General features: G+C 36.4%; 1 protein-coding gene across 3 annotated transcripts in view; it reads left to right on the top strand.

The window, feature by feature from the left end:
* The window catches only part of ammecr1 (AMMECR nuclear protein 1), an 89,217-nt gene extending 63,982 nt beyond the window's left edge, over positions 1–25,235 (top strand). Inside the window, exons 4-7 of one of the 3 annotated variants that reach the window (XM_015351112.2) lie at positions 4,569–4,659; positions 5,339–5,378; positions 8,764–8,860; positions 18,679–18,766. In XM_015351112.2, coding sequence (XP_015206598.1) covers positions 4,569–4,659; positions 5,339–5,378; positions 8,764–8,815 — 183 coding nt within the window. In that variant the 3' untranslated portion in view covers positions 8,816–8,860; positions 18,679–18,766. Of the gene's footprint in view, positions 1–4,568; positions 4,660–5,338; positions 5,379–8,763; positions 8,861–18,678 lie in introns of all 3 variants that reach the window. The other 2 variants (XM_006632618.3, XM_015351113.2) reach the window with 2 other exon arrangements.
* Positions 25,236–26,167: the final 932 nt, after the last annotated feature.

A 26,167-nucleotide genomic window follows, 5' to 3' on the forward strand; every position in this document is an offset into this window, starting at 1 on the left:
CTGCATCAGCTTTCTGAGCCGTTTTGCTGGGATAATTAGAATGGCAGACAGTGCTGCAATTAAAGCAGATACAGCAGCAGAGAATCAGACAGCACACTTTGTGCAATCAAAATAACAGGAAAATGCAAATGAGTTTGGCTGCTCCTTTAAACGTAGGATAAGGTGGGGTCAAGCACATGTTTTTTGGGGAATTGTGGTTATTATGATTAAATAAGAACAGAGCACACATTTTGATGTTATTATGTCTCGTGACCAGAAGGTTCTGAATTCAAATCCTGTGTGGGAAGCTGCTGTTAAACATTTGAGCCAGTTTCTTCCCTCACATTATTTCACTAGTTGACCTTCTGCATAGATGGAACTTTAGCTCCTCATTCTAAGTGACAATTTGTTCTCAGTTTACTTGCCTGGTTAAGTAAAGTATGATAAAATGAATGCAGCAGGGTGCAAGCACACATCTCAGGTCCTTATGGAGAATTATAAATTACATGTGTCCCAATTTGGGATGGACAAAAATCAACATTACAGCTTTAAAAAAGTTGCTGTATTTTTAAGATAGGAAAAATCATATACAATTAATAATGGATTGCTGAGGAGAATAAACTCAGCACATATTAGTATATAATGCACTAAAAATATAACTTTGAATAAGGGTGAATAATGTAGTGTACACCGTAGTTCATTAAGTATATAAACCTCAAAGGAAAATGAAGAGAAGTAACATTTTTACACTAAAAATGGGAGATTACAGTGAAAACTCTTAAGTGAAGTGAAGGATAATTGGTGGAATAAAGAGTAGGGGGGTGTCCGCCTGTTTACTATAACACATTCCTTCTATGATAGAATTGTCCTACTATGCTGATTTGTCACAGATCAAACTGAAAACTCAGAATCACCTAATGCCTTTTTTATTAACTTAAGCCACTCAACACAAAGAGCAGAGCTCTGTTACTCAGTGCTCCAAGGTACATGGACGTGTAGCTACTTATGACATCTCATTATTATCTGTTGTGGAAATCAAAGTCAAAACTGATGCACAAAATCTATTGTAGTTTTCATTATTTTTTGAAGAATGCTCCATTATGCTCCATAATGATGCAGCAGTGAGCAATTTGTGCTAGTCGTACACTCTAGGAATTGACCATAAATGTCCTTACAGTCAGTATCTCCAGTCTTTGGGGGGGGGGGGGAAATCTTTAAACTCTTGGGTTATAAACATAACGCATTCACATATGTCTGTACAGGCTGATAATATTTTTCTATTTGACCCCACCTTTTAAAATTGGTTGATTAGAATGAATAAAATATTTAAAATGTACTAATTTGTGTAGCCCAGCTCTTCCTCTCTTTAGTTGTTTTCATTCTCCAGGCACCAAGCAAATGTTTATTATCTAGTTTTAATGATTGTTTATTTTGCAAGTATTGCAAAAGAAAAGGACAGAGCAGTCAAATATTATTCATAGATTCAGTTAAAACTAATGATTTGACTTCAGCATTAATGATTCTTTTTGTTGTCGTTTGTTAGTGTCCCTCTAGTTGTCCATTTTAGAATCTGCTCATCATGGCCGTGTCCCAAATGTTGAATTAAGCCCTAAGCCCTTCTTCCAAGTTGACATATCTGTGACAACGTCTGCAGAAACTTTTTTAAAAGAACTTTTAATTCTCCACTCGCAGCTTGACTCGCAGGTTCTTCCTCTTCCCACAGCCAAAGAAGGCTTCACAGCTGAAACGTTGTGTTTTCTTTCTTCTCTTTTCAGCATGGAATAAACCTTTAAAAGACAAGGAAGGGAACACAGTGTTTCGGCTATGGAGCCTTCTTTGGGTGTGGAGAGAGGAAGAAGGCTCCACAGCCGAAACGTTGTTTCCTTTCTTCTCTTTTCAGCATGGAATAAACCTTTAACTTGTTCCTTTGCAGCCTACGCATGCTGACGCAGCTGCCTACTTGAACTAACGTATAGTACTTCTATTATTACTAACTACAGTGCATCTCAACAACAGTGAGATATTGTTGTTAACCCTGTAGCAAAAAAAGGTCTCAAACAATGATATGCACATAAAACGTCTAACAATAGGTCACATTTATAAAATTGTTTTGATACTCTATTTGAGTTTTAGCACCAAGAGCACATGCAGGCAAGTTGATTTTACCATACTTTAGACTCAGAGCATGGAACTAGTATTTGGGACTTAATGCAGAAAGTATATTGCTACTTCATGCATGGGCTAATAACAGGTTTCTGCCAACAAAATTAGCGTTGTTTGTTAAAAATGGTGGTCTTGTCAAGAAGCTAAATCCTTGACCTCGCATCAGAAACTGTACACTGCATCACTAATTAAAGAAATGTTCTTCTATTAGAGTGGAATTATTCATAATTAAAAAATAATCGCAGGGCGTTAATCTGGAAAGTCATTCTTATTTTTTATCTGTGAAGCATCTTTCACAACAGAGTGTCACAGATGGGGTTATAAAGTACAATCAGTCAGAAGGAAATGAGTATAAGTGGATGTGAAGTATTTTAGTTATGATACAGTAATAGTGTGACAATCAGGCAAAGAGGAGAGAAATAAATCTCTGGGGGTTCAGGGGCCAGGGTTTGGCTGCAAATATCCATAAAGTATGCTCTCTGAATTTCCTTCAGGGGTGTCCTTAACAACCTTAATTTAACCAGTACCTTATAATGAATCAATAATGTGTTTTGAAAAAACAAAAATCACACTAGCAGTAGACAGTTTAATCATTTGTTTTCCCTACTTTTGGAAGCTGAACCTTAAGTGGAAGCTGAAGCTGAACCTTAAGTGGAGGTAGGTAGGTAGGCTTTGTGAGGTAGGATGTGAAAAATTGCAGTTATTCTTAAGCTCCTCATGGCTGAAGGTTTCCATTATTCATGTGCCCACTGGAAGCAATTTGAGGTAGCAGTTCAGCTCAGGGGCTGAAAGTAACATCACTGATTCTTTGTAACTTAAATTCTATGAGGAGAGTTTATAGTTTTGTTAACTACTTAGTGTTCCCTTCAAGATTAGTCATGTTTTTAACAAAATGTGCATTGATTTTAACAAAATGTACATTGCGTTTATGTTGTCTAAATGCATATTTTCAATTGTTGGCCAGCACCATGTAATGGCTGAATAAAAGGGGTTGGTGGTTAGGGCTCTAGGGTAATGAGTTCAGTTCTGGCAAGAGGTCCTTCTGTGTGATGTTTGTACATTCCCCTTCAGTTTGTGTGTTTATTTTCACTCATATTCCAGAGACATGCTAATAAGCTGATTGAGCAAGTTGCCTATTTCATGAGCAGTAGCAGATGTAGCATTCTTTCCTGTGAATCCTCCCTTTTAAGTTGCTCTCCTACAGTGAGACCCCAAAACAATCAGGTCACGATAGATGCAAGTGAATCTTGGGATCTAAAAATGTGACTAAGATATATGCATTTTCTTTCTTCGTGCCTCTGCTGCACTTGGATAGAAAAACATATAATTATTGAGCTTAATTAGCTAGAGTTAAATTTGTTTTGTTGTATCTTATAGCAATATTGTCTCTCTCAGCTCAACAGCACTAGATTTTTTTCATTTAGCATTTGTTGAACAAAATTTTTACTGTTATTACAGTGGCAGTGTTAACATCTGTTCACAGTGACACTCCTGTAAAAAAAATTGCATTTATGCTTCATATTCTGTCTAGAATGCCATTTCCAGATTTTTCCTTGCTTTGGCTCCATTCAGTGTTAAGTTTTTCCTTGCTTAGTTATTCAGTCCTGAAGTGGGGACTGGTTTCAAAAGCTTATTATAATTAATAATGTGTGTGTGGGAAGGAAAGCGTTATGATAATGTTCTGACAGAACTTGTGTTCTTGTGCTTATAAATGCCACCTGCTGACATTTACACTAAATAGAGGCCATTATCCTGTTTGGCTAATGTTTGGTGGAGGTCTGTCTGAATCAAATGAATTCATTTATACAACCTTTTTATACACAGTCTTTGGATGCAAATAGACTCTCTTGGGTATTATACACTGACTATTCACATGTGAAAACAGCAAAAATGTTTCTTTGAAAGTGATATGTAATAGAAAGTAATGAACACTATAATTTTCAGTATAGGGATGAGGGTGGGTACATTTTTTATGCCAGCCTTTGTTGGCATTTGATTAGTTGATCATGGTTAAAAATGACTACATTTCTGCCATTTTTGTAAGCGTCTTTTGAAAGGATCACAGAAGGAATCATTAGAAACCAGCATCATTTAAAGTTCAAGTTCAGAAATTGTGTAAATTTACTGGAAAAACCTCACAGTCTCTTTAACTACACTACTAGGTAAATTGCAAAAGTTACCTTTTGTATGTGGCTCATTAATCCCACTGTGTTTCTCTCAAAAGACCCTGACAATCTTTTAATTTATGATCCAGCTGTTGCTGGAGGAATGTGTGATTAAATAAGAAGACAACAGTTTTTAATTGTACTATAATATGCATTGCACAGGGCTTATTTCTGGAATGTAGTTTCTAATACAAATATTTTATTTTACAGGCTTAACGTGTGAGTTTAATTTTGATTTAAAACGCTGCCCACTTCTTGCAGGTGGGTGTACATGGAATTAGGATAGAATTTTTCAATGAAAAAGGATCAAAGCGCACCGCCACCTACCTTCCAGAGGTTGCAAAGGAGCAAGGTCAGAGATTTTCCTTTTTTAACTTTTCAAAATTTCTCTCAATTACCCCATAAGAATCATAACAATTGACTTGAAAACGTTGTGTGAAAGGAATAAGGTTGATTTCTGAATATATGAGAGAAACCTGCTTGACCAGTGATCTGAACTGTTATTTGCATGTTATTCTTTACACTTTCAACGAAAACTGCAATACCCCACTCTTTAATCTTTCTTGCTGTAAATCTAATATTTTGTATTAGAGAATCTAAAGCACATTTTGAGTTACAGCTCAGTATTACACTCTACATATTACAGCTTGTCATAGCTATTGTTTATACATGCAAGTCTGTTACTGTGCAACATTCACCATTCTCTGACATTATAGATATTAATGATGAGAACTATCTGTTTCTTGACAATCACTGTACCACCAAGTGTATTATTTGCATTCAGAGTAGTCCACATCCTAGACTTCTATGTGATATACAGTGCCTTGCAAAAGTATTCAGACCCTTGACCAATTCTCTCATTTTACTGAATTACAAATTCTACATTGGAATTGTATTCTCTGTGATATTTGTATTCCAAAGCACTGAAACTCAAAATTAATGTGACATTGTTTTATGTTAGAAAATAGAAAAATTAACTGAAATATGCTGTTTGCATAAGTATTCAATCCCCTCATTTTAATATATTGTAGAGCCACCTTTTGCAGCAATAACAGCTTTAAGTCTTTTGGGGTAAGTATGTACCAGCTTTGCACACTGTTCAGGAGTGATTTTGGCCCGTTCTTCCAGGCAGATTTGCTCCAGGTTGTTCAGGTTAGTTGGATGATGTTTGCGCACCACAATTTTCAAATAGTGCCACAGATTCTCAATTGGGTTGAGATCAGGGCTTTGACTGGGCCATTGCAGGACATTCAGCTTTTTGTTCTTGAGCCACTCAAGTGTTACTTTGGCCTTGTGTTTAGGATCATAGTCCTGCTGAAAGATGAACTTTCTCCCAAGCTTCAGTTTTTTAGCAGACTGAAACCGGTTCTCTTGCAGTATGTCCCTGTATTTTGCACCATCCATTCTTCCTTCTATTTAAACAATATGCCCAGTCCCTCCAGATGAAAAGCAGCCCCACAGCATGATGCTACCACCACCATACTTTAACGTACTGTAGGCATGGTGTTTTTTTTAGGTGTGGGCAGTGTTAGATTTGCGCCACACATATCGTTTTGAATTTTGGCTAAAAAGCTCTATCTTGGTCTCATCTGACCACAAAATCTTTTTCCACATTGCAACTCGGTCACTATCATGCTTTTTGGCAAACTCCAGACATGCTTTCACATGGTTCTTTTTTAGTAATAGCTTCTATTTTGCCACCCTCCCATATAGGCCAGTGTTATGTTGAGCTCTTGATATGGCTGACTGGTGCACCTTTACTCCACTCTCAGCTACTGAACTCTCTGTGGCTTCTCTCACAAGTCTCCTTCTTGTTCACGCTGAGAGTTTTGAGGGATGACCTTTTCTAGGCAGTGTCTGGGTGGTTTGATGTAGTTTCCACTTTCTGATAATTGAACCAATAGTGCCCACTAGGGCATTCAAACACTTTGATATTGTTTTTTACCCCTTTCCTAATTTATACATTTGTTTTACTTTATCTCTAACTTCTTTTTAATGCTCTTTAGCATTTTCACAGCGGTCCTTCAGCTTCACCACCTGAATAATGATCCCTTAACCGTGGGGTTTTTATGCAGAAAATGTGGCAGTTATTTTAATGATTCACGGATAGAGGCCAATTGTAAGGCAATTGTGTCCTTGTTAGGGCAATTGTTTTTAACCTATGTAAACTTAGACCTTCCACAACACAGGGATTGAATACTTATGCAAACAACATATTTCAGTGTTTTGTTTTTCTTAAGAATATTTTCTAGCATAAAACAGTCACATTAAAATAATTAATTTTAAGTTTCAGTGCTTAGAAATAAAAATATCACAGAGAACACATTTTCACTGTAGGCTTTGTAATGCAGTAAAATGAGAGAATTGGTCAAGGGCCTGAATACTTTTGCAAGGCACTGTAAATCATAATAGTGAATTTACTATTTTGTATCTGAAATTTGTGAAGCCTGAAATAAGGACCAGTTTCACATAAATATTTCAGCAATGGACCCTATTTCAAATTCATGATTCTCTCAAAGGGGAGACTGTTGTGTACAGTGTATTCTTTTTTCATTTTGACACAGAGATATTTCTTTCAGTCTTCTTTTATTCCAGAGCAGAAAAGGGCACTTCTTTACCTTTAATTCACAACTCACCCAGACTTTGCCAGTTGAGGGAATGAAAATTAATATCCCCCATGTTATCAATTATCACTTTCTGTTCAAACCATTGAGACTTTTGCTCTAGGTTATACCTCGACTAGAAAGATGGTTATGTGCAAAAGCCACCAGTCCCTCATCTCTTTTATGTTAATCCTCATCCTCTTTTCTGTTTTATTTTAAAATATTAAGTTGCTTCTAAAGAAAAATGTTGTACTATTATATTTAGGTCTGGTCTTCCCTACCTCTTTTGCTCAGTCTCCTGACAAACCAATGCAATGCTAGTTTTTTATGGTCTTAAACCTTGTTTTATTGTTAATGCATTTAGAATTCAAATATAAAGTTCCCCCCTGTTCTCTTCAATTGTAATCTTGTTTTTCTAAAAAAAAATTGTGCTATGATTGGCTGTCTTGATACCTTGTTCTTCCCGTGTTATTTTTGAATCACCTTATGATTGCCGGAACATAATGTACTTCTCGTTTGCACTGCAGTCAGTTGTAGATTGCCACAATTCACAATAATCCAAAAGCCAGTCTGCTCTTGCGAACATTCATCTTTTAGCCATTTCATCAATTGCTGTAATTCTGTGGTGCCTCTTTGCTGCTGCCTGTTGCTGGTAATTAACCTGAAATTGTAAATTTCTATTTGAATTCCAATTTCTCTTTAAGATTTCATTTTATTTTTTATTTTAGCTCCACCTGAAGCTTTTCAAGAGTCTGCAGCTAACTACTTAATGTGATTCTAAGATTAGTGTTACTGGTTAATAAAGCTTCTTAAAGTTTTCTCTGGATATTAAGCTACACTGTCACTGGGATTCCACTAGTAGTGGCCATCTGTTGGCCAAGTTCTGAGGGGATTGTGGGGGTTTGGGTATCTTTTGCCTCCCATGCAGCAGTGAACTCTGCCTGTAACCTTGCAGCATTGTAAATGTGAGTTGCATCACTCCTCCTGCTGATGCTCTGGTAACTGCAGTAGGCACTGTGGGATTGGCAGTGTGAAAATAGCAGATGGCTTTAACAGTGTTTCAGAGATAAAGTGTAGTGTCTCCAGTCCTGCCATGCTGGTATGAAGGAAGAAACGCTAAAGTTGATTTTATTAACAATTATCACAAGTAAATGGGGAGGTTTTAAAATACTGTTGTTTCTGTTCTTTTTCCAATATAAGCTTCTTTTCTTGATATCCTGAATTTGTTACATATAATCCTGTTGTGACTTGTGTCCCGTTCAGGGTGAACCCCACCTTGCACCTGTTGCTTGCCGGGATGGGTTCCGGATCCCCTGTGACCCTGTATTGGATAAAGCGATTAGAAAATGAATGGATAATCCTGTTGTGTCTGAGAGTGAAATTGATGTGACATGAAGCTGGTGCACTGAGAAAGAGATTAAAACGTTCATCTGGAATTGTTAATTTCGTTAAGGCCGGCACCGATGAACTATTTTCTTCAAATATTGTTCTGGTTCACAAATCTCTGAGTTCACGTTTCTTGTTTAAAGCAACCTGTTTTGTCAGATGAAGTCTGGGTTAAGGAACGTGGTATATCTTTTTTAAACAGTTTTAAATATTTCCTGTCCAGAATTTGAATGAGACTGTTACTTCCACTAATGAGGAGAGTTTACATTGTTGTCAAGCTGGGAGAACACAGCCTCATCATTCAATGTTGCAGCACAACCTTTGCTGCCACAGCAGCTACAGGCCACAGCCAGTTCCATACACCACCACAGGCAGTATCATATCGTAAAGGTTCTGTGGTGTTTGGATTGAATGACATTTGTGCCTGTTAAAAGTCACTAATGGTAATGAATGTTTCTATTTTTTAGGATGGGACCACATTCAGACCATAGATTCCTTACTAAGAAAGGGAGGATATAAAGCTCCCATTACTAACGACTTCAGGAAGACCATTAAATTGACCAGGTAAGGAAAGCTATCAATATTCAGAGTAGAGGAGTCAGAAGGCTACCGCTGTATTCCCAATTTTTAATTGATTTTGATTAAATGTCCATTAAAACAATTGGAATGCTGGTACAGCAGTACTGTGTGTACCAAAATGAATATGCATACATTTGATTCAGAACAAATTGTATAAAATAGCTCCTGCCAAGACCACTGTCCTCATAAATTAAGAACACCGAAGTTCTTTAATTTAGTCATGATAATTATCCTAAGCAATCGAAAATTGAATTATTTTTTCTTCATTTTTCACAATAAGTGTATTTTCATGGTTACATTGTTAAAGCTGCATTTCTAAACACTGGGAGTTTAGTCATTTGAAAAACTAGAACCTCAATTGTTTTTTCTTGGTCAGTATTGATTTTATTCCAAACACTATTGAAACAAGCTGCGTGGAATTTTTATTTGTATGAAGACCACAAGCTATAGAGATTACTTTATTGAAGGTAGGTGTAAAGAGCACACCAAGTAGGTATTGACCAGAACTCCTGTATCGAGGTTGTGTTCCATATTCTGAGTATTAAGGGGTACTGTGGACCGTTTTCAGTCGAATGGCCTGTTGTCCAACAGTGCCTTGTCACATTAACAACAAACTGAGGAGCTGCCTTGCTGGGTTTCTCAGGAAGAGAGGAAAGGCTTTTCAAAGATCTCAGTAAAAAATATGAACATTACAACTGTCATGTTTTTAACTGTCCTGTAATCTTTTCAATTTATATTCACATTAACAATTTAAATTACATATCACATTCTAACACCTTAAGATTTACTATTGGACAGTCTTTCAGGAGTCACAGGTGCTGTTGATTTCACCACTGAATCAGCCAGTCCAAATAATTAAGTAAGAAGCATAAATAGGGTACACTGCTTAATCACACCTCAAGGAGCAAGTGAAATGCCAGCTGCAGCAGTGATTTTATGTCCAAAAAGTACATCATTCTTGCATATCACCTTAACCAACTGTAGTAATGTTATAGTAAGCATAACATTGTAGCCACTTGAATCTGAAATTTTGTACCCAAGAGGTTGGGCCTCCACTAGCTGGCTGGGAAGCCTAATCCAGACACCCACACACTTTGTAAAAAAGTTTTTCCTGTTGTGTATCCAAAACAAATTCCACTCAAGTTTCTAGTTCCGATCCTGTGGGTTGAACTCATAGTATTTAGATATAGACATTGAATCAAATCAACTTTTAGTCTCTACAGTTCTAGACTGAAGGGACTTGGCTTCCTTCATCAGTCTGTATACAACAGTTCCATGATAACAGGAATAATTATTGTTGCTGTTCTTTGAACGCTTTCTAAGGCTATAATATCTTTCTGTAGCATGGTGAGCAAAACTGAATACAGTATTCAAGATGAGGTCTTACTAGTACATTATACAGCTTAAGAATGATTTTCCTGGAGTTAAATTTAACTTGTTTTACTGTGTACCAAAGCATTCTGTTTGCTTTTTTATTGCTTCTACCCATTGTCCTAATGAGGACTAAAAGAATCTACATAAACACCTAGATCCCTTTCATGTCAAACTTGCAGCAGTTCAGAAGGACCCATGTGACATGTGGACTGTTTTGCACTACACAAGTATAATGTACTTGAAGTGTATAGTATGTATGGTTAAAAAAGTAGTCCTTCTTTATATGGTAATTAAAGTGCTAATGCATTGGCTTCAAGTTAATATAATAATCTTTGATCAACTAAAAGAAGCAACAGTTATCACAAACCTACAGTAATCAGTGAAAATAAACATGAATCTGTCCTCCTTCACTTTCTCCTATTGCATGATTATCACACTGCACTGTAATGAAATGGGCAATAAAAGTGTCACAAAACTGTAAAGTCATCTTCAGCCTGTCATACCCCACACTTCCGACACAAACAGGAGCGTTCGTTAAAATATCAAAACAAGACCACATTGGGATAATGATGTAGTAGTGAGTCCATGGGAGGTGGCAGGTAGGGCTCATTCACTAGCCACATTCGTCTCACGATCCTAGTCTGTTGCATTGCTGAAAGTTGAGGTTAACACTTCAGTGATTTCGTGCACGTTCAATTCTCAGATCATCTTTCTTCTGTTGACTTGGTATCTCTCTGTTTCCAGTTCACTGTTTGTAAGGTCTGCCTCCTTCCTTTATAGTCTGCTTTTTCTACAACTATATAACCCCTAATCTAGACTTCTGTTTTTTAGGTTTGAAGTTCTTCAAAGATACCTGTTATGGTCACAATTTCCCTGTTGTTCTATCACATCTGTCACCTCAGTTATATCCTGGTTGTTTAAAAAGATTGTCAGTAGAAGCACCTTGCCTACTTGGTGCTTTTACAGACTAATTTAAGAAGCAATCATTAACCATTTCAGCCATATTAATCTCAGTTTGTATATTCCCCATCACAATATCCCAATTTATGTGTAGAAAATTGAGATCTCTTAGCAATCTAATGCCAACTTAGCTATATACCTTCCTGATTTAATCATTCAGTAAGCTATTTGTATCCATATCTGCATTAGTCTATAGCTGTACCTGTTGGTAAGCCCTTTTATGCCCATGTATATTACAAAGAGCTTGTACCCTCTAACTCATGTTCTGTTGCTTGTAGGTTAGATCTTAGATGTTTGATATACAGTGTATAGCCCCACACCACCACCATCTGTCCTGTCTGTTTCCCAAAAAGTGTGTACCCATTGATTTCTTTCTCCCTTCTCATCCTAACTTAACCATGTTTAACTTCCTCCTATAATGTTGTAGTTCCCAGTCAGTGCCATAGTCTTAGGCTCTTGAATGTAATTTTTATGCTTCTAGCATTAAAGTGTAAGCATTTAAGAATGGGTGTTTTGTTCTGAATTCGTTCTTGGACTAGACCGGGGCTTTTTTGATCCCTTCAGAGCTGGCCTGTTTTAAGCTCCCTTCCCGCCTCAGTTCCCTAGTTTAAATGCTCCTCAGCTATTCTACACCTACACTTTCCCAGTACATCAGTGCTCCTCTGGTTCAAGTACAATCTCTCCTTCTGTGCAGGTCCCATCTGTTCCTAAAGGATCCGTTCTCTGCACCAGTCTTTCAGCTATGCTAAACTTCATATTTGCTCTTGCTTTCCTGGGCTTGCATTTGCCACCGGTAGACTTCCTGAGAAGCCCACTGCAGACAACATGCTCATTCCAAATCTGTTGCATAGATTCTGAGCTGTATGCTGTAGCCAATACTGCACATCCAGTGTACTGGAAACATAAAATGATTTGAGCATTTATTTAATAAACTCAAAGGTGGAAGTAGAACATTCCTCAAGTCCACAATCTAGTCACTTTAATTAATACTATGGTGGTTAATCACTAATCAAATGATCTATGAGCCCTACCTGTCAGACATCTGATTCAGTGAACTGCCTAGCAGCATTGTTGATTAGTCTGATCAATAATGCTCTTTCCTGTGGCTAATGCATCCACACACCGTGGAATGCAATTTATAGAGCCTTATTTTCTGCGATCCCTTAAATTATCTTGGTCTTAGAAGAAGTTTGCTCCCATTATACTGTCACATAGATTTTATGTTTGGCGTTGTTCCAAACTTCTTACTAAAGTAAAGACAGATCTATGATGAGCAGAAAATTAAAATACTTCTAATCGTAAGGCACTTTACCCACCAAGTAAGATGGCATTATGGGCAAAAGGGGCTTTTTAAGTTTTCAGAAGTATTAGATTTCAGTCAGTTTGAGTATTTAAAACATAATCTTAATGACTCACCTCATGAATATACCTATAAATACACTTTGTACCGGAACAGCCTATTCTTTTTTGTGCCTTTTCATTTTCAAGGAGGCCTTGAAAAGGTAGTGTTGTGTAAATTTGAAAATGAGCTGCCACCAAAGAAGGCAATGTACAGAAGAACTGCGATATCAGCTCCCAGATTCCCTTGACCAATTTTTACTCAAATGTGCTAGAGCTCACATACCTTGATAAGTCCTGCTTATTGGTGCAAAGTGCCATCACTACTGCAGAGTTCAGAGTACATTTTTAGATAGTGAAATAAATGCTATAAAGGCAAAAATAAACTCAGTACATCCATGATGGGTTTATTTTCATTTAATATTAGTAAAACTAGCCTTTTGTGTTTAAAGAAAAAATGCATTGAAATAACTATCCTTCATTAAGTACATCTCAATATAATACATAATTTTCTGTCATAATATAGTATGACACTTTTACAGTGTAATTAGCCGTCCGTTTATAGTCACATGTTTGGAAATAGTCTTTTAATGTGAAATTCAGTTTTTAAAATGTAGCAAAACATTGATTTTGGTATAATCTAATTATATCTAAAGCTTTAATACATTAAAACATAATTATAAACCATAAATATGACTAATGAAAGTAATTCACTTTGAAGTCGGTGTTACTTTCAGTCATGATTAAACAGTAAACCAAAAGGAAGTGGTATCAAAGGAGGACCAACAGTGTTACACAAAAATGAAAATGGCTAAGGGATTAAATAAAATGCTTATTTCTTACCCAGAAAATGTGTCACTTTGCATATTAGGGTACAAACACCACACAAAACCTATTTTCAAGTGAAATATGTAGAAAATTGATAAATATATATATTCAGTTGTATGCAAACATTCGGGCCTGCCTGGCCAAATTGTTTTGTTGATTTTCTAACAGCCTCTGCAGCGAACAAACTTAAACTTGACATATTTCTGCAAATTTTAATGCACAGTTACTATTTATTGGCTGAATTTAACAGATTGAAAAAAAAACAGTAAATGTGGCATGTGCAGAAGTTTGTTGATACACTCTCAGAACGTAATTGACTCGTTAGGCCTTAATCTTAGTCAGGTGATGACAATCAATTAAAGAGTTTAATAAATTATCTGACTCTTTGAACCTCTCAGGGTGTTGTGCTTATACTCAACAACCATGGGCTCCTCTAAGCAGCTGACTGAGGATCAGAAAATAAAGATAATTGCCTTTTACAAAGCAGGACAAGGCTATAAAAAGATATCAAAATGCTTCCTGCTTGCTATTTCCACTGTCCGAAATGTGATTAAGAAATGGAAGTTAAAGGGAACTGTTAGACAAGTCAATACAAGAACTAGAAGACCAAGAAAAATCTCCAATAGAACTGCTCATTTACTTCTTTAGTTTGCTGTGAGTCATGCTGTTGCTGCAGACAAGCTAAAAGCTGCTTAATTCATTTGCTGATTTTTAAAATTAAGTTTAACGTTTTAATTTTGAAAAAGTCTGAGTTAATATAGATGTAATATAAATTCATTCCCTCTATTAGTCTCAGACAGATGAATATTGTTAACTGCCTGCTCTTACAGATAACAATCTTGAATTTGTGATTTAGTATACGTTTTTAATGATTACAACTTAAAACAAGAATATCTGCAGCCAACTTTGAAACATATTTATATGGATATAAAAAGTTATCTCAGTTATTGGGGTCAGAAAAAGGAAGAGAGCTTGCCAGGAAAAAGTATGAGTTGATACATCCTGCATTTCAGTTTGTAAATGCTCTAAAAATTGGTTTATTTTTCAACATTACGGTTGTACCAGGTAAACTGCAAATACAGAGGCATAAGCATCATGTGAAACAAGACACAATGTTCTCTGGATGATTAACTCAAACTTTCACAAATAGACCCGCCTATTATTACATTGCTGTGTGCTGTACTGCATTTCAGATATCACAGCAGTGCAACTGGCTCTGTATTTTTGTATAATCTGCCTGAAAGTACCATGTTTTAACTGCTATAAGTAGTGTTCTGCAGTAGCATGTTACTTTCAATCACAGTCTTGCAGCTCACAGTGGTTGTGCCTTAAGGTTTGTAGAGTCAAACAATACATTTAAATGCTTATTACAATCATCAAATCAATTAATAGAATTCCTATTCTGTTATGTGTTTTTGAATGTTATCTGTATGTGTGCATTTTGAAGTATATATTATATGCATGGCAGATTTAAGTTGGACCCTAATGCCCATAACAGAATAAGAAAGTACAGTGAGCTATATTTCTTCCTTATTTATACAGCAGATTTGTAGTGGAGGGCAGCATAGTGGCACAGTGGTTAGCATTGCTGCCTCACAGCGATGGGGCCCTGGATTCAATTCTGGACCTGGCATGCTATCGGCATAGAGCTTTTATGTTCTTCTCATGTTGTTGTGGATTTCCTCCTGGTGCTCTGGTTTCCTCCCATAGTCCAAAGATATATTGGCAGGTGAACTGGCTTTCTGGGAAAATTTACCCCTGGTATGACTGTGTGTATGTTTGCGTTTGTGTGCCCTGCAATGAACTGGCTTCCCGTCAAGTATGTACCCCACTTTGTGCCCATTGCGTGCTGAGATAGGTCTCCCTATCCTCCATAACCCGGGCTTTTGTATCAAAAGAAATTTATTCAGATCCTTGCAAAATTATTCACGCCCCGCCAATAATATCCCATTTTGTTGAATTAAGAAAAGCATACACTATTTTTAAAGATAATATTTTTTATTGAAACTTGAATGTTCAAACTGTGCATTTAAAGCACTTGAACTGCAAAAATCCAACAGTGATTACATGCTATTATCCTGTGACATTTCACCCCCTCTTCAACTCATCCACCATGTTGAATATACAAAATAGATTTTATCCTTTTCAGGTTAAAACATTTGTGAATTTGTTGTGGTTAAACATTTCATTTAATGCTGATTATATTTGACTTATTTATAAATCCTGAAAATAATATATATAGGTGTATGGGATATTTATAACATATAGGTGTATAGGAACACAGAAATACAATTACACTTGATAGAAATGTGAAGTACTACAAAGAGGATCGCAGGCTAATTCTACTCCATCTTGCACTGTAATTTGTTTCCACTCAAAAGAAAATTGTGACAAACTTGTGGTCCCATTTATGTAGGCATTGTAGTAAATAAGGGACTAAGACTTTCCATGCTAAAAAATGAATTAGCCCTGCAGTTAAAAAAGATGGAGGGCTCGGAAAACATTACAAGTCCTTGAGAGTGTCCCGACGTTCTGTAATAAAACCAAATTATTTTCGAGATTGCAGGTCGGTACATAAATGGGTGTGATTGTGTTCTAGTGCCTTTGATTGCTGCAAGATTTACATGATGAGCAGGTGTGGGGTTGGCTGCTTACAAATAAGAATATTTGCCAAGTTGAAGACATTGTTAGGAAAGATGCATTAAATTTGCTGTTTGACTCCGCATTTCCCTGATTAAAGTACAAAATGTTGTCCTTAAGCATTAAGGCTACCAAACACAGAAATTCACATATCTAGGTTGAATTTTCTCTGATGCATTCTGCACAGTAGCATGCTGAATGGATGTGGTTCTTGCAGTGCTTTTTAAAAAAGAACAGGTGCTTGGATCCTTCATCCACCTCAGACCCCTGACCTGGTACTTTATGATTTCCATCTCTTCAGTCTCTTATAAAAACAGCTGTCCAGAGACAATTTACTATCAATATCCAAGTATATCAGGCAGTCCATGTTTTCCTCTTGGAGCTTGCCATGATTTCTGCTATAGTGGATTTGATGTGCTAGCATAAAAGGGGTCACATGCATAATGGGTCTGGAAATGCGTATTAAAGTGAAGTTAGTTAAGGCCTTTAATTGCTTATACTTACAATTGCCCTTGAATAAGCGCAGTATAGTGGGACCGCTTGTTAGCCTTATATATTGAACTGCCTTCACAAATACACAGTTAGTAGACAACAAAATGATTAACACCAATGAAATAATGTGTTGGGCCACCACATCAGCCAGTAGAGTCTAGTATTTGACGTCACATAGTTTTCCAGCATCTGGAATTCTGTAGAAGGGATGTTGCACCATTCTATCACGAGAAAGTGAACTCATGCCTGGTTGTCGGAGGTTAAAAATTGCTATCTACATATATGGATAACATAAGTGTCATCCTGGAATACACCTTTCTTATTAGGAAAGTAATGCTGTAACATGGGGAGAAGATGATCACTTGGTGGTTCCATTTTCCATCTAAGGGAGTGGTTGAACCCAAACGATACCAAGAAAATGTGGCCCACAACGTTATGTAATACATGAAACTTTCCATTATTGCAACCCAGCACTCAGGGTTGTGAAGTTCTTTTTTTATTTTTCTCCACTGCTCAGTAGTCCATTGCCTGTATATTGCACCACTGAACTCGGAAATACTTTGCCCAGTACGATGAGAGGTTTGTGCACTGCAGCCAGGTCAAAGTATCCCACTCCCTAAGTTTCCCAGCCAGCCATTTTTGATAAAACTGTCTAGCCAGGTTAAAAATGTGATTGTCTTGCACTTCGACTTAGTGCACAATTCACATGAGCTTCTGCATGTGGAGCTGTCTTGGATGCTGAAGCTCCCGCAAAACACACATCAACCATCACCTTTCATTCAGAGTCACCGAGGCTTCCTCTTAGAGACGTGCTAGTCAGAATTATAGACACGCAGGCATGTGCAGCATTTTTATACATGACACTAAGCTGGCTGGGATGTTATTAGTTTCATTAACGCATAAGCCACACTTGTGTGGAAGCCCTTGCCTTCTACAGACTCGGTGCCCCTCTTTTACCCAAGTTCCCATTTGTTTACATTTCCTGTATGTGCCTAATGTTCAGAGTTATTTTACTTGACCTTTTCAGAAGAAAGGTTTTACAAAAAATATTTGGGCATGTCTGGCTTACATGCCACGTAACATTTTATGCTAGGATGTTCTAACAAATTTTTACGTTTGAAAAACCAGATAACATGGGCCAAGTTATTCTGTTTTCATACACGAACACTTTGAGTAAGGGGAGTATGTGAAGTTTCTCTCCACCTTAAAATGAAAACAGTTTTATGTACTCCCCTTCCTGGCTTAGTTCACTTGACCGTTATCCAGACAAAGTTCTATATGTGAATAAGTCTATTTGTTAACAAATTTGTTTACTTTATTAGTGATTAGTTATTCAATGAATTAATATAGTATTCACCAAAGATTCACTGTTCACTGATTATTTAGTGAATTTGTATCTATTTCAACCTGTGTCTCCCACCACTCTCTCAATGTTCATCCTTACGAAATTCAAAATATACAGAATTAATTAGCTCTTCATATCCTGGCAGTGTTTAAACATGCAGATGGCTGGTATATAACTAATCCACAGGATCTTCCATTTGCTTTTATCAATTTAAGGGACCAGTCTTTTTTTTTATTCACCATTTTTTCAATATTAAGCTTGTCTTAGCACAGCTTTGAGAACACTGAGATGCACAGATCTGCTAGGTATGCAATAGATGAAACTAGATATAACAGAACTGTATTTGCTGTGTTTCCTGAATTCCTGAAAGGCACATTTAACTCTAACTTAAACCTCCTGTTGTTGTCTGGATAATCCTGCCCTTAGTAAACTATCACCTTGGCCAACGGTAAATATTTTTTATAAGGTGTGATGTTACGTATTGTAAAGGAATGTTTTTCCAAGATTAGACCCAAGCCTAGTTTTCCACATTAGTGCTAATTGAAAAATTGTTTTTCAGTATGCTTTGGTGCATGGATGCATTAATAAATTTATTTCTATTCCTCTTCAAAGGCACTTGCAAAGCTTTTCCTGCTAAATAAATGAAATTCACCTTCTAGCTTAGCTGTGTGGATAGCTTCAACATGCCTTTTCCCCTGAGGGATGGGAGAATCTCTTTTTTTGTTCTCGTTTAGTTCTTTAGGGATTTAGAGTAGAACGTTCCTCTGCAGTTATGCCTCGGAAAATGAGTGTCCTTTTCTTTTCTCTCTTGTAATTGCTTCTGCAGGTATCGTAGCGAAAAGATGACAATGAGCTATGCGGAATACATCGCCCACCGCCAGCACCATCACTACCAGAATGGCATCGGGCACCCTCTCCCACCATACAACCATTATTCCTGACACCGAGCCGCATGACCAGTCACTGGACCTCTCTGCGGACCTCTTCCCAGGAGAACCCGCCCCTTCCTGGTCTAGTTATCTCTACTACTGTACCATTTTATGATGATAGTTTCCGTTGCCATGGCGTCAGTCTATGGACCACGGCATGGCAACGGGCGGCAACACCATTTTTTTGACTATGACAAAAAAAGAAAAACCCCATGTCATTTCTACCCTTTTCATTCTTATAAGTTAGAGTTTTTGCAGCATATATAATCCCTTTTAATAAATAATAGTTTTCTTGTTTTTTTAATAAAATTCCTAATCAGGTTATTGTGTCTGTGGATGGAAGGAAGTGTTGAGTATATAATGGGTTAAGTTGCTTAAGTTTTTTGCTTTTAGTTTGTGTATGCTAAGCTTAGTATTGCAAATGCGTATGTAGAGGATTCTTCGTTACTTTGATTTGATTTTTATTTCTGTTTAGATAAAGGTGTATCTTGAGTGACGTACGTTACATGCGATGTTGACAAAAGACAGGTCAATATTTTTTTTAATTTGCTGTGTAGAATTTAATGAGTTTTTGGTAGACGTTGAGCTGTTGGAAAGCAGGCTATATCATTTTCAGGGTAGCTTGTTACAGAAAGCCAGGATTGTAGTTTGTTTAAATTAGACCTGAGGTAAGTTTTATTTTAATTCACAGTCATCTATCGGTGTTTGACTTTCAGTTTCGGAAATTGAAAGCTTACTACAAATTAAAGCCAAAAGTATGAGAGGAGAAAATTAAATTAGGTTTTGGACATCGTCAAAATGTCCTATAACATCTGTTATAAAACTTTATGCCCCAGGCAGTAATTACATTTTATGTGCTTACATTTTGAAACTTTAAGAGTAACTTAACTAGGTCAACTCGCATGAATAGTTGGATGAAAACTTTTTCTAAACACATTTTGCATCTCTCGAGTTCCTCTTTCTCAAAAAAGATCATTTGTTCTCACACGTATTTGTACATCACGCAGATCAAGAGGTGTTCCATTCGACAGATAAGAATAGTGTCTTAATATTTTGTACAGCACTATTCTCAGAAGGCATAGTTGTTTCAATCGGGTACATGAATACCAATGTTGCCTGAGATGATTGGAAAGGAAACACTCCTGTTGTGTAATGGTTCTTGTGAAAGATTGTATAACCATTGTGTTTCCTTGTAGGCTTTCACCTAATCATTCAGCAGTGCAGTTAGCAGGGAAGGAAATGAATGCGAGATATTGAGTATAAAAAGAGGGACAAACTTAAATATACTAAAAGCCATATTCTTTTCTAATGCATGCTTCTTTTAAGGGTGATCAATGGTTCAGTTTTTAAAGACGTGAGGCAGAAGCTTTGTTTTTATGGTGTCTTTACTGGAGTATCAAGGAAATTTTATGTCATAAGCCTTGGAGGTCACAACAACTTTAAAATTGATACGGTAATCCATTGGGTATGAACAGCTGCTAAGGAAACCAGATCTTAAATGATATTGCTAACCCTTATTTGAAGAGGAACTAAGATCAGGTACATAACCCACTGTCAACTTGCGCACGACATTTGTTAGATTTGAACCATCTCTTCATAGTTACTGATTTCTGCGGAATGCCACAACAATCACCCAAAGTCTCTCCTGATTTTTTTTTCCATTGCTGAGTAGTAAATGTGCTAACATCTTCTTGTCAGCCATCATGTTTTTAGAAATCCACTGCATATTGCAAGTTTGTAAGATGTAGTCTGTCGTGCTTTCAGAAAAAGGAATATCATGCATTTTTTTTTTCTGCCATGCAAGCAAAATAAGTTGTAGCACTCTGGTGGTATATGATATAGGAGCTGAGGTCCTTATGATAGTGATGTTAGGAGAAAGGGAAAACAAGGGGTGAATAAGGTCTCCTAAGTGGACCGAACCTTAATGTTTAAGAGTAATAGATTGTAAAACCGTCTCTTAAATCAAGGCTAAAGAATGTTTACTAATGGGAACAATTACTTTGCGGTTGAACCTGTCATGTTCACTGTCCATTTTGCTGCTCGCTGTATGTTGAACCTGAACATGCTTTTTTTGCCATACTAAAATTACAAATTAAGGCTCAACTAGAACTGGAATATCGTTTATAGACTTGGCTGGTTGAGGGTTAGAAATCAAGTCGTTATCTTCATGGCTTTAAAAAATCATGCCTTAAAACCGGTGGTCCTTTTAAGATGGCTTATACACCCCTTTGCTGAGATAATTTTTTTAAATGTTAAGGACTTTTGGTATTCCATCCACAGCGATCCTACTGCTCCCCAAAAATTAAGAAAATAACCTGTTTCAGTTGTGTTGCCTTAATGAATGATTAAATAAATAACCAGTAGAATAGTGCCTTGGGGCTCTTGAACATGAAAGCATAGGCTCTCTATTTAAATGCATAAACTTAATAAAACCTCAAATCAGTCAGATCTGTTTAAAATCCAATTAAAAATATTTTAAGAATAAAGTTTAAAGAGCACCCAGGCAAGTATTTTCTGGTTTGTTCTGAAAAAGAGCACAAACTGGGTATTTTCTGCTGCAAAACCAAGTCTACAAGATTACTGAATAAGACATTACATATATATATGCATATATCTACATTGTATATGTGTATGTATATATAAAATGTGAATGAAAATTTAAATCTATTTTGCCTCGGCATGCTCATCCTACTGCTAGAGATTATTATAGAACTAAAAATTATGGTGCTAATGGACCTCATGTTGGGGGGGTCACATGACTGGTCATGCGGACTCATCAAATCATATCAAAATATAATCCTTGATATATGCAGATCTGTTTTACAGGTGTTTCTTACCAGTGTAACGATAAAATAAAATCCTGCAGGTTTGAAAGGACAAGGACTGCAAATCCTCCCCTCCATGGCTTGGGGAAAACGGCATAGCTTTTAATTGTCTCTCATGCATAGCGGCATCAAGGGGCACATTCATTCCTGGATTTAAGCATCACCAGATCTGAGAACTGACAGAGGTTACTTTTTTCTCAGACTGTTGTCTGAGAACAGCTTCCTATTTTTTTGTGTGCAGTGGCTTTAGATTGTTCAGAAAATGCTGAAACCACTGTATACATACACTTGAGCATCTCTCACAAGATAGTCATTTTATGTTATCTTTTATGTTTATATATCATTTTGAGGTGTTTCCTTCCTGTTCCTTCAAGTCTTCTTTACAATGTATGTGCTAAATTAATGTATACAAGCAAAAGATGCAATATTTTACATACTGTGATGCCCTCAATGCATTACAGCTCTCAAGGGCTTCAGTGTGCTTTTGACATCAATTTAAATGCAGCTGTTCTCAGTTTAGCAGATTCATCAAAAAACTAATGTTGGGACAGTTCAGTATTTCTTCATGTTAAAGATTTGCAAGCGTCAGCCCATAATTTTAATTTAATTTTATTTGGTTTCACAAGATCTGCATTGGATATCAAAACCGATGTGTTTCACATGGCTTTAGAAATGCACCTACTTGGAGTCAAGGTCAGTAGAGCTCTCAGGCATCACTGGGCTCAGTGTGGTGTTGACAGTAAAGAGGGCTCAATCTCCATCATTCGCATTGGGTGTAAACTGACAGGAGGAAGAACAATTAATGGCATTCATCAAGATCATTCCCTCCCTCTTCAATGTGCAATAAACCTGCCTTTCTGTGGATGGCATCACAGTATCTTTAATTGCTTTTTCCACTTTAGCTGGTGTGTGACACTATGATGGTGTAAATGCCACCTCCCCCCTCCCCCCCCCCCCCCCCCCGATCAGTAAATCTGTTTAACAATACACTGATAAAAATATAAAAAATATTTTAAAGATTTTTCAGACAGGGAAAAAAAAAACATTTAATGGGCTGTTTAATAACTCCTTTGTTTGTAAACTGTTCTGGTTGTTCAGAGTAATGCCCGTGTTTTTATGAATCCCGCATAAGGGCAGACCTAAAACCTCCTCTAACACAAAACATGGTTTTAGAAGAAACCAGAAACGCTACTATTCTGTCCTTCGACAAGTCTAGCTTTCCTGTGATTTAATATAAAATATCACTTTTACTTTTTCCAAAAATGTATGAGAATTTCTTGTGTGTACAAGTCAAGGGAGAGTTTATGTACATGAAGTTTTGGAACATATTTTAAAGTCATTGTGAATGTGATCAATTTAGTGTGACTGGTGGGCACATATTGATACTTCAATGGCAAAAATATGTTATTGTCCATCTGCTCACTAAGTTTCCCCACTTTTCAGAAATGAATGTGTTTTGAAACCTATATTTGTTTCCAGTACTAGTACACTTTAGCAAATTGATTCCAGTTTCTGAAGACAAAACTGTACTGTATTGTTATTGTTACAACAACTGTTACCATTGTTTAGATACGATCTTCTGGTCTTTGAAAATCAATTCAGTTCTTGGTGTTTGAAGTGAAGCTGGCCCTTTCATTTAAAACTGAAGCCCGGTTCAGTTTTCTTATCTGTCCAGTTCTAAAGCTTATCCCAGAAGCTTTTTGTTTAAGGATCAGTGGCATTTAAAAGCTAGAAACCATGCAAAAACGTATGTAGAAAAGTGCAGAAGGACCCAAAACAGTATTTCTGTAGGAAATGGTAAACCAAAACATCATATTGTGGGAGATGCCATACGTACAAACAGATGCTGCTTAGACATAATACTGTCAGTTCCTACAAATACTAGAATATTGACAAGAAAGAATTAGATTTTTGGTTTGCCTGTTCCTGCTGTGGAGCTAGCTCCATTCTGTGTTTTCTGCATATGTTAATTTCATACTTGAAGGATCGCGTGGGGAAAAGCAACATAGTGATCCAGTTCAGATTGCACTTTGTGAGCACTGGTTTACTAGCATGGTCTCTAGCTTCCTCGTTGTGCTGGAGGGACCCATTTTTGTGGGTTTTTGAAGATCTACGTTATTTGAAAATTAATAATTGGCTTATATTCTTTGTGTTTAAGAGTACCGTTGATTATTGACATGGTGTTAAGATGTCCAGGTTGTCAAGTGGTTAAGTTCCTATATTTTACGATCTGTCTTTAAAATGATAGAATCTGATTTCAGTAAAAAAAAGTCAACCAGAACAGGTTGTATAGAGCTCTGTATTTGTTTTAACTTCTTTGTACTTTGTGCAACACCATTGTCGTGTAAAATGCCCTACCAAAAGTTATTACTGATGCAATGTGGATAAAACATACAAGAAATGTATCTACCATATGTAAAAATGTATACGGTAGTAGAAGTTTGTGGGTTCCAATCAAAGCATACAAGAGTTTAGTTTATTGTTCTGTTTCCTTCTTTTAAGTTTGTCTGGAGCATGTAGGCATACATTACCTTTGTGTGTTAGAACGAACCAAAGATGCCTCCAGCCATGTTCAAATGCTGCTCTTTAAAACAAAAAAAGCCTGCCTTCCTGTCCTTCCAAAAACACCCTGCAGGATAAATGTTTAAACTTTTTTTGTTTTTTGTTTTGTTTTTAAAGCTATTTTTTGTACGATTTCTAACTGTTTTTTGCTAGCAACCTTAATTAAGTGAATTTTCATTTTAAAGTCTGATGCCTCATAAGGTGTCGGATATTGAGAAACTGGTTGCATTTTTTTTTCATTATTCTATTTTTTTTTTAAAGAAAACCCCATAGCGTGCCTCTTAGATTTATGGGTTTCTTAATGTGTTTTTTCCTAAAGACCAGCAGTGATACTTTATATAAGAAGATGCATTTAACCTTATTTTTATTGTTGTTTAAGAAGAAAAAAAAGCCTTTTTTCTTTACTCTGGACCCAGTAGCTGCACTGGTATACAATCGCACTGATAGAGTTATACAAAAAATAATAAATAAGAACTACAATAAACTTGTGTTTGGAACTTTTTGTAAAAAAAAAAGAAAATATAAAAAGAAAAATGACTTTTTTGTATATCGAACTTAATTCTTTTCAAAATATTTTGGATCTAGTTTCTAAATTATTTTAGTGGTTTTATATGTTCTAAAATTTAAACACAATTAGTTGGAATATATCACCAGCAAATAGAATGATCTATAATGCTGAAGTGATATAGAAGGCTTTAGGGCTGCCTGGTGTAGCTTCTATGGCCCCAATTTTTGTTTTGTTTTTTCCTTTTCCTAGCAATTTGAAGAAAAAAAAAACTTTAAAAGAAACAGTTAAAAAAAGATAATGGCCCTTTCTTTAGAACTAGATCCTCCTTCCTTCCACATTTAATTGCTATTAGTGTGATAAACTTGAAATGGGCAATTAAAATGATAGTAAGGTTCCAAAAAATGGTAAAAATGGAGAAAATCTCCTCTAGATGGATTATAAGTGGGTATGTGAGATATGGCTGTGGCGATGATATTGTAGTTTTAAACACTATTGTTATTACCTTTTAAAATCATTTATCCAATAAAAAATAAAAATCAAACTCAAAAGGATAAAAAAATGCTGTCTGGTCTCATTTTCTTTCTTTGCCTTGCCTTGTGTTATTGAGTCTAATGCATTTTGTTTTGAATATCCCTACAATAAGATGGAAGCCACTACATTAGCAGCTGATTGTGATAATGTGTTTCTGTCATTTTTAGTAAACGTTATGGACAGGTTGCAGAAAACAATTTTGATGGAAAACATATGCAGGTAATGCAGGTTTTACTATAAATACCACATTAAGCAACACAATAGAACTTTGACTACTGATATAATCAACTGTAGTGTTTAAAATAACCATTTGCTTGTTAGAGTTTTTGGAGATTATTCAGCTTACTCAACATACTGTAAGTATGATACCATTGTATTTCAGTGAACTTTCCAACCAACTCTTCATAGCTAGGTTGTTTAGAACACATAGGGTAATATTAGCAGTGTCAAGAGCCACTTTAAGTTGGTAAACCTCAATCCTATGATGGCATCTATTCTTTGCTTACAGTTAACCGCTAAAAAATGTAGGTCCTTGCAACCTCATGTTTATGCAAAGCACAGTTTGCATTTCTCTTTTGATCTAGAGGAACATTACATAACTGCACAGGACAACAGTCTACCTCTTCCCTTTGAAAGTTTGCTCTCTTGTTTGAAATGTTTCCTTTTCTACATCCCTCCTTGGTAACTATTTTCACTACTATGCTCCTTGCTGTCTTCGGCATTGCCATGAATTGCCATCAGTATTGATGAAAATTCAACATTTTCAAGAATTCACTGACATCTCTTAATCATTAGCAAATTATTGGCAGCTACAAAGCACACGCTTTGAGAAATGGTTAATGCAGCATATGGAAATTAGTGCCAGAAATGGTGAATGTTTGGATCTTGGTGATGGAGTTGGTGGAGGTTCACTGCTGTTCCCAATTTATCACAAGATGATATATTCTGGTATAGTTAATA

The sequence above is a fragment of the Lepisosteus oculatus genome, chromosome 8 (assembly GCF_040954835.1).
Source record: "Lepisosteus oculatus isolate fLepOcu1 chromosome 8, fLepOcu1.hap2, whole genome shotgun sequence".
Classification (NCBI taxonomy): domain Eukaryota; kingdom Metazoa; phylum Chordata; class Actinopteri; order Semionotiformes; family Lepisosteidae; genus Lepisosteus; species Lepisosteus oculatus.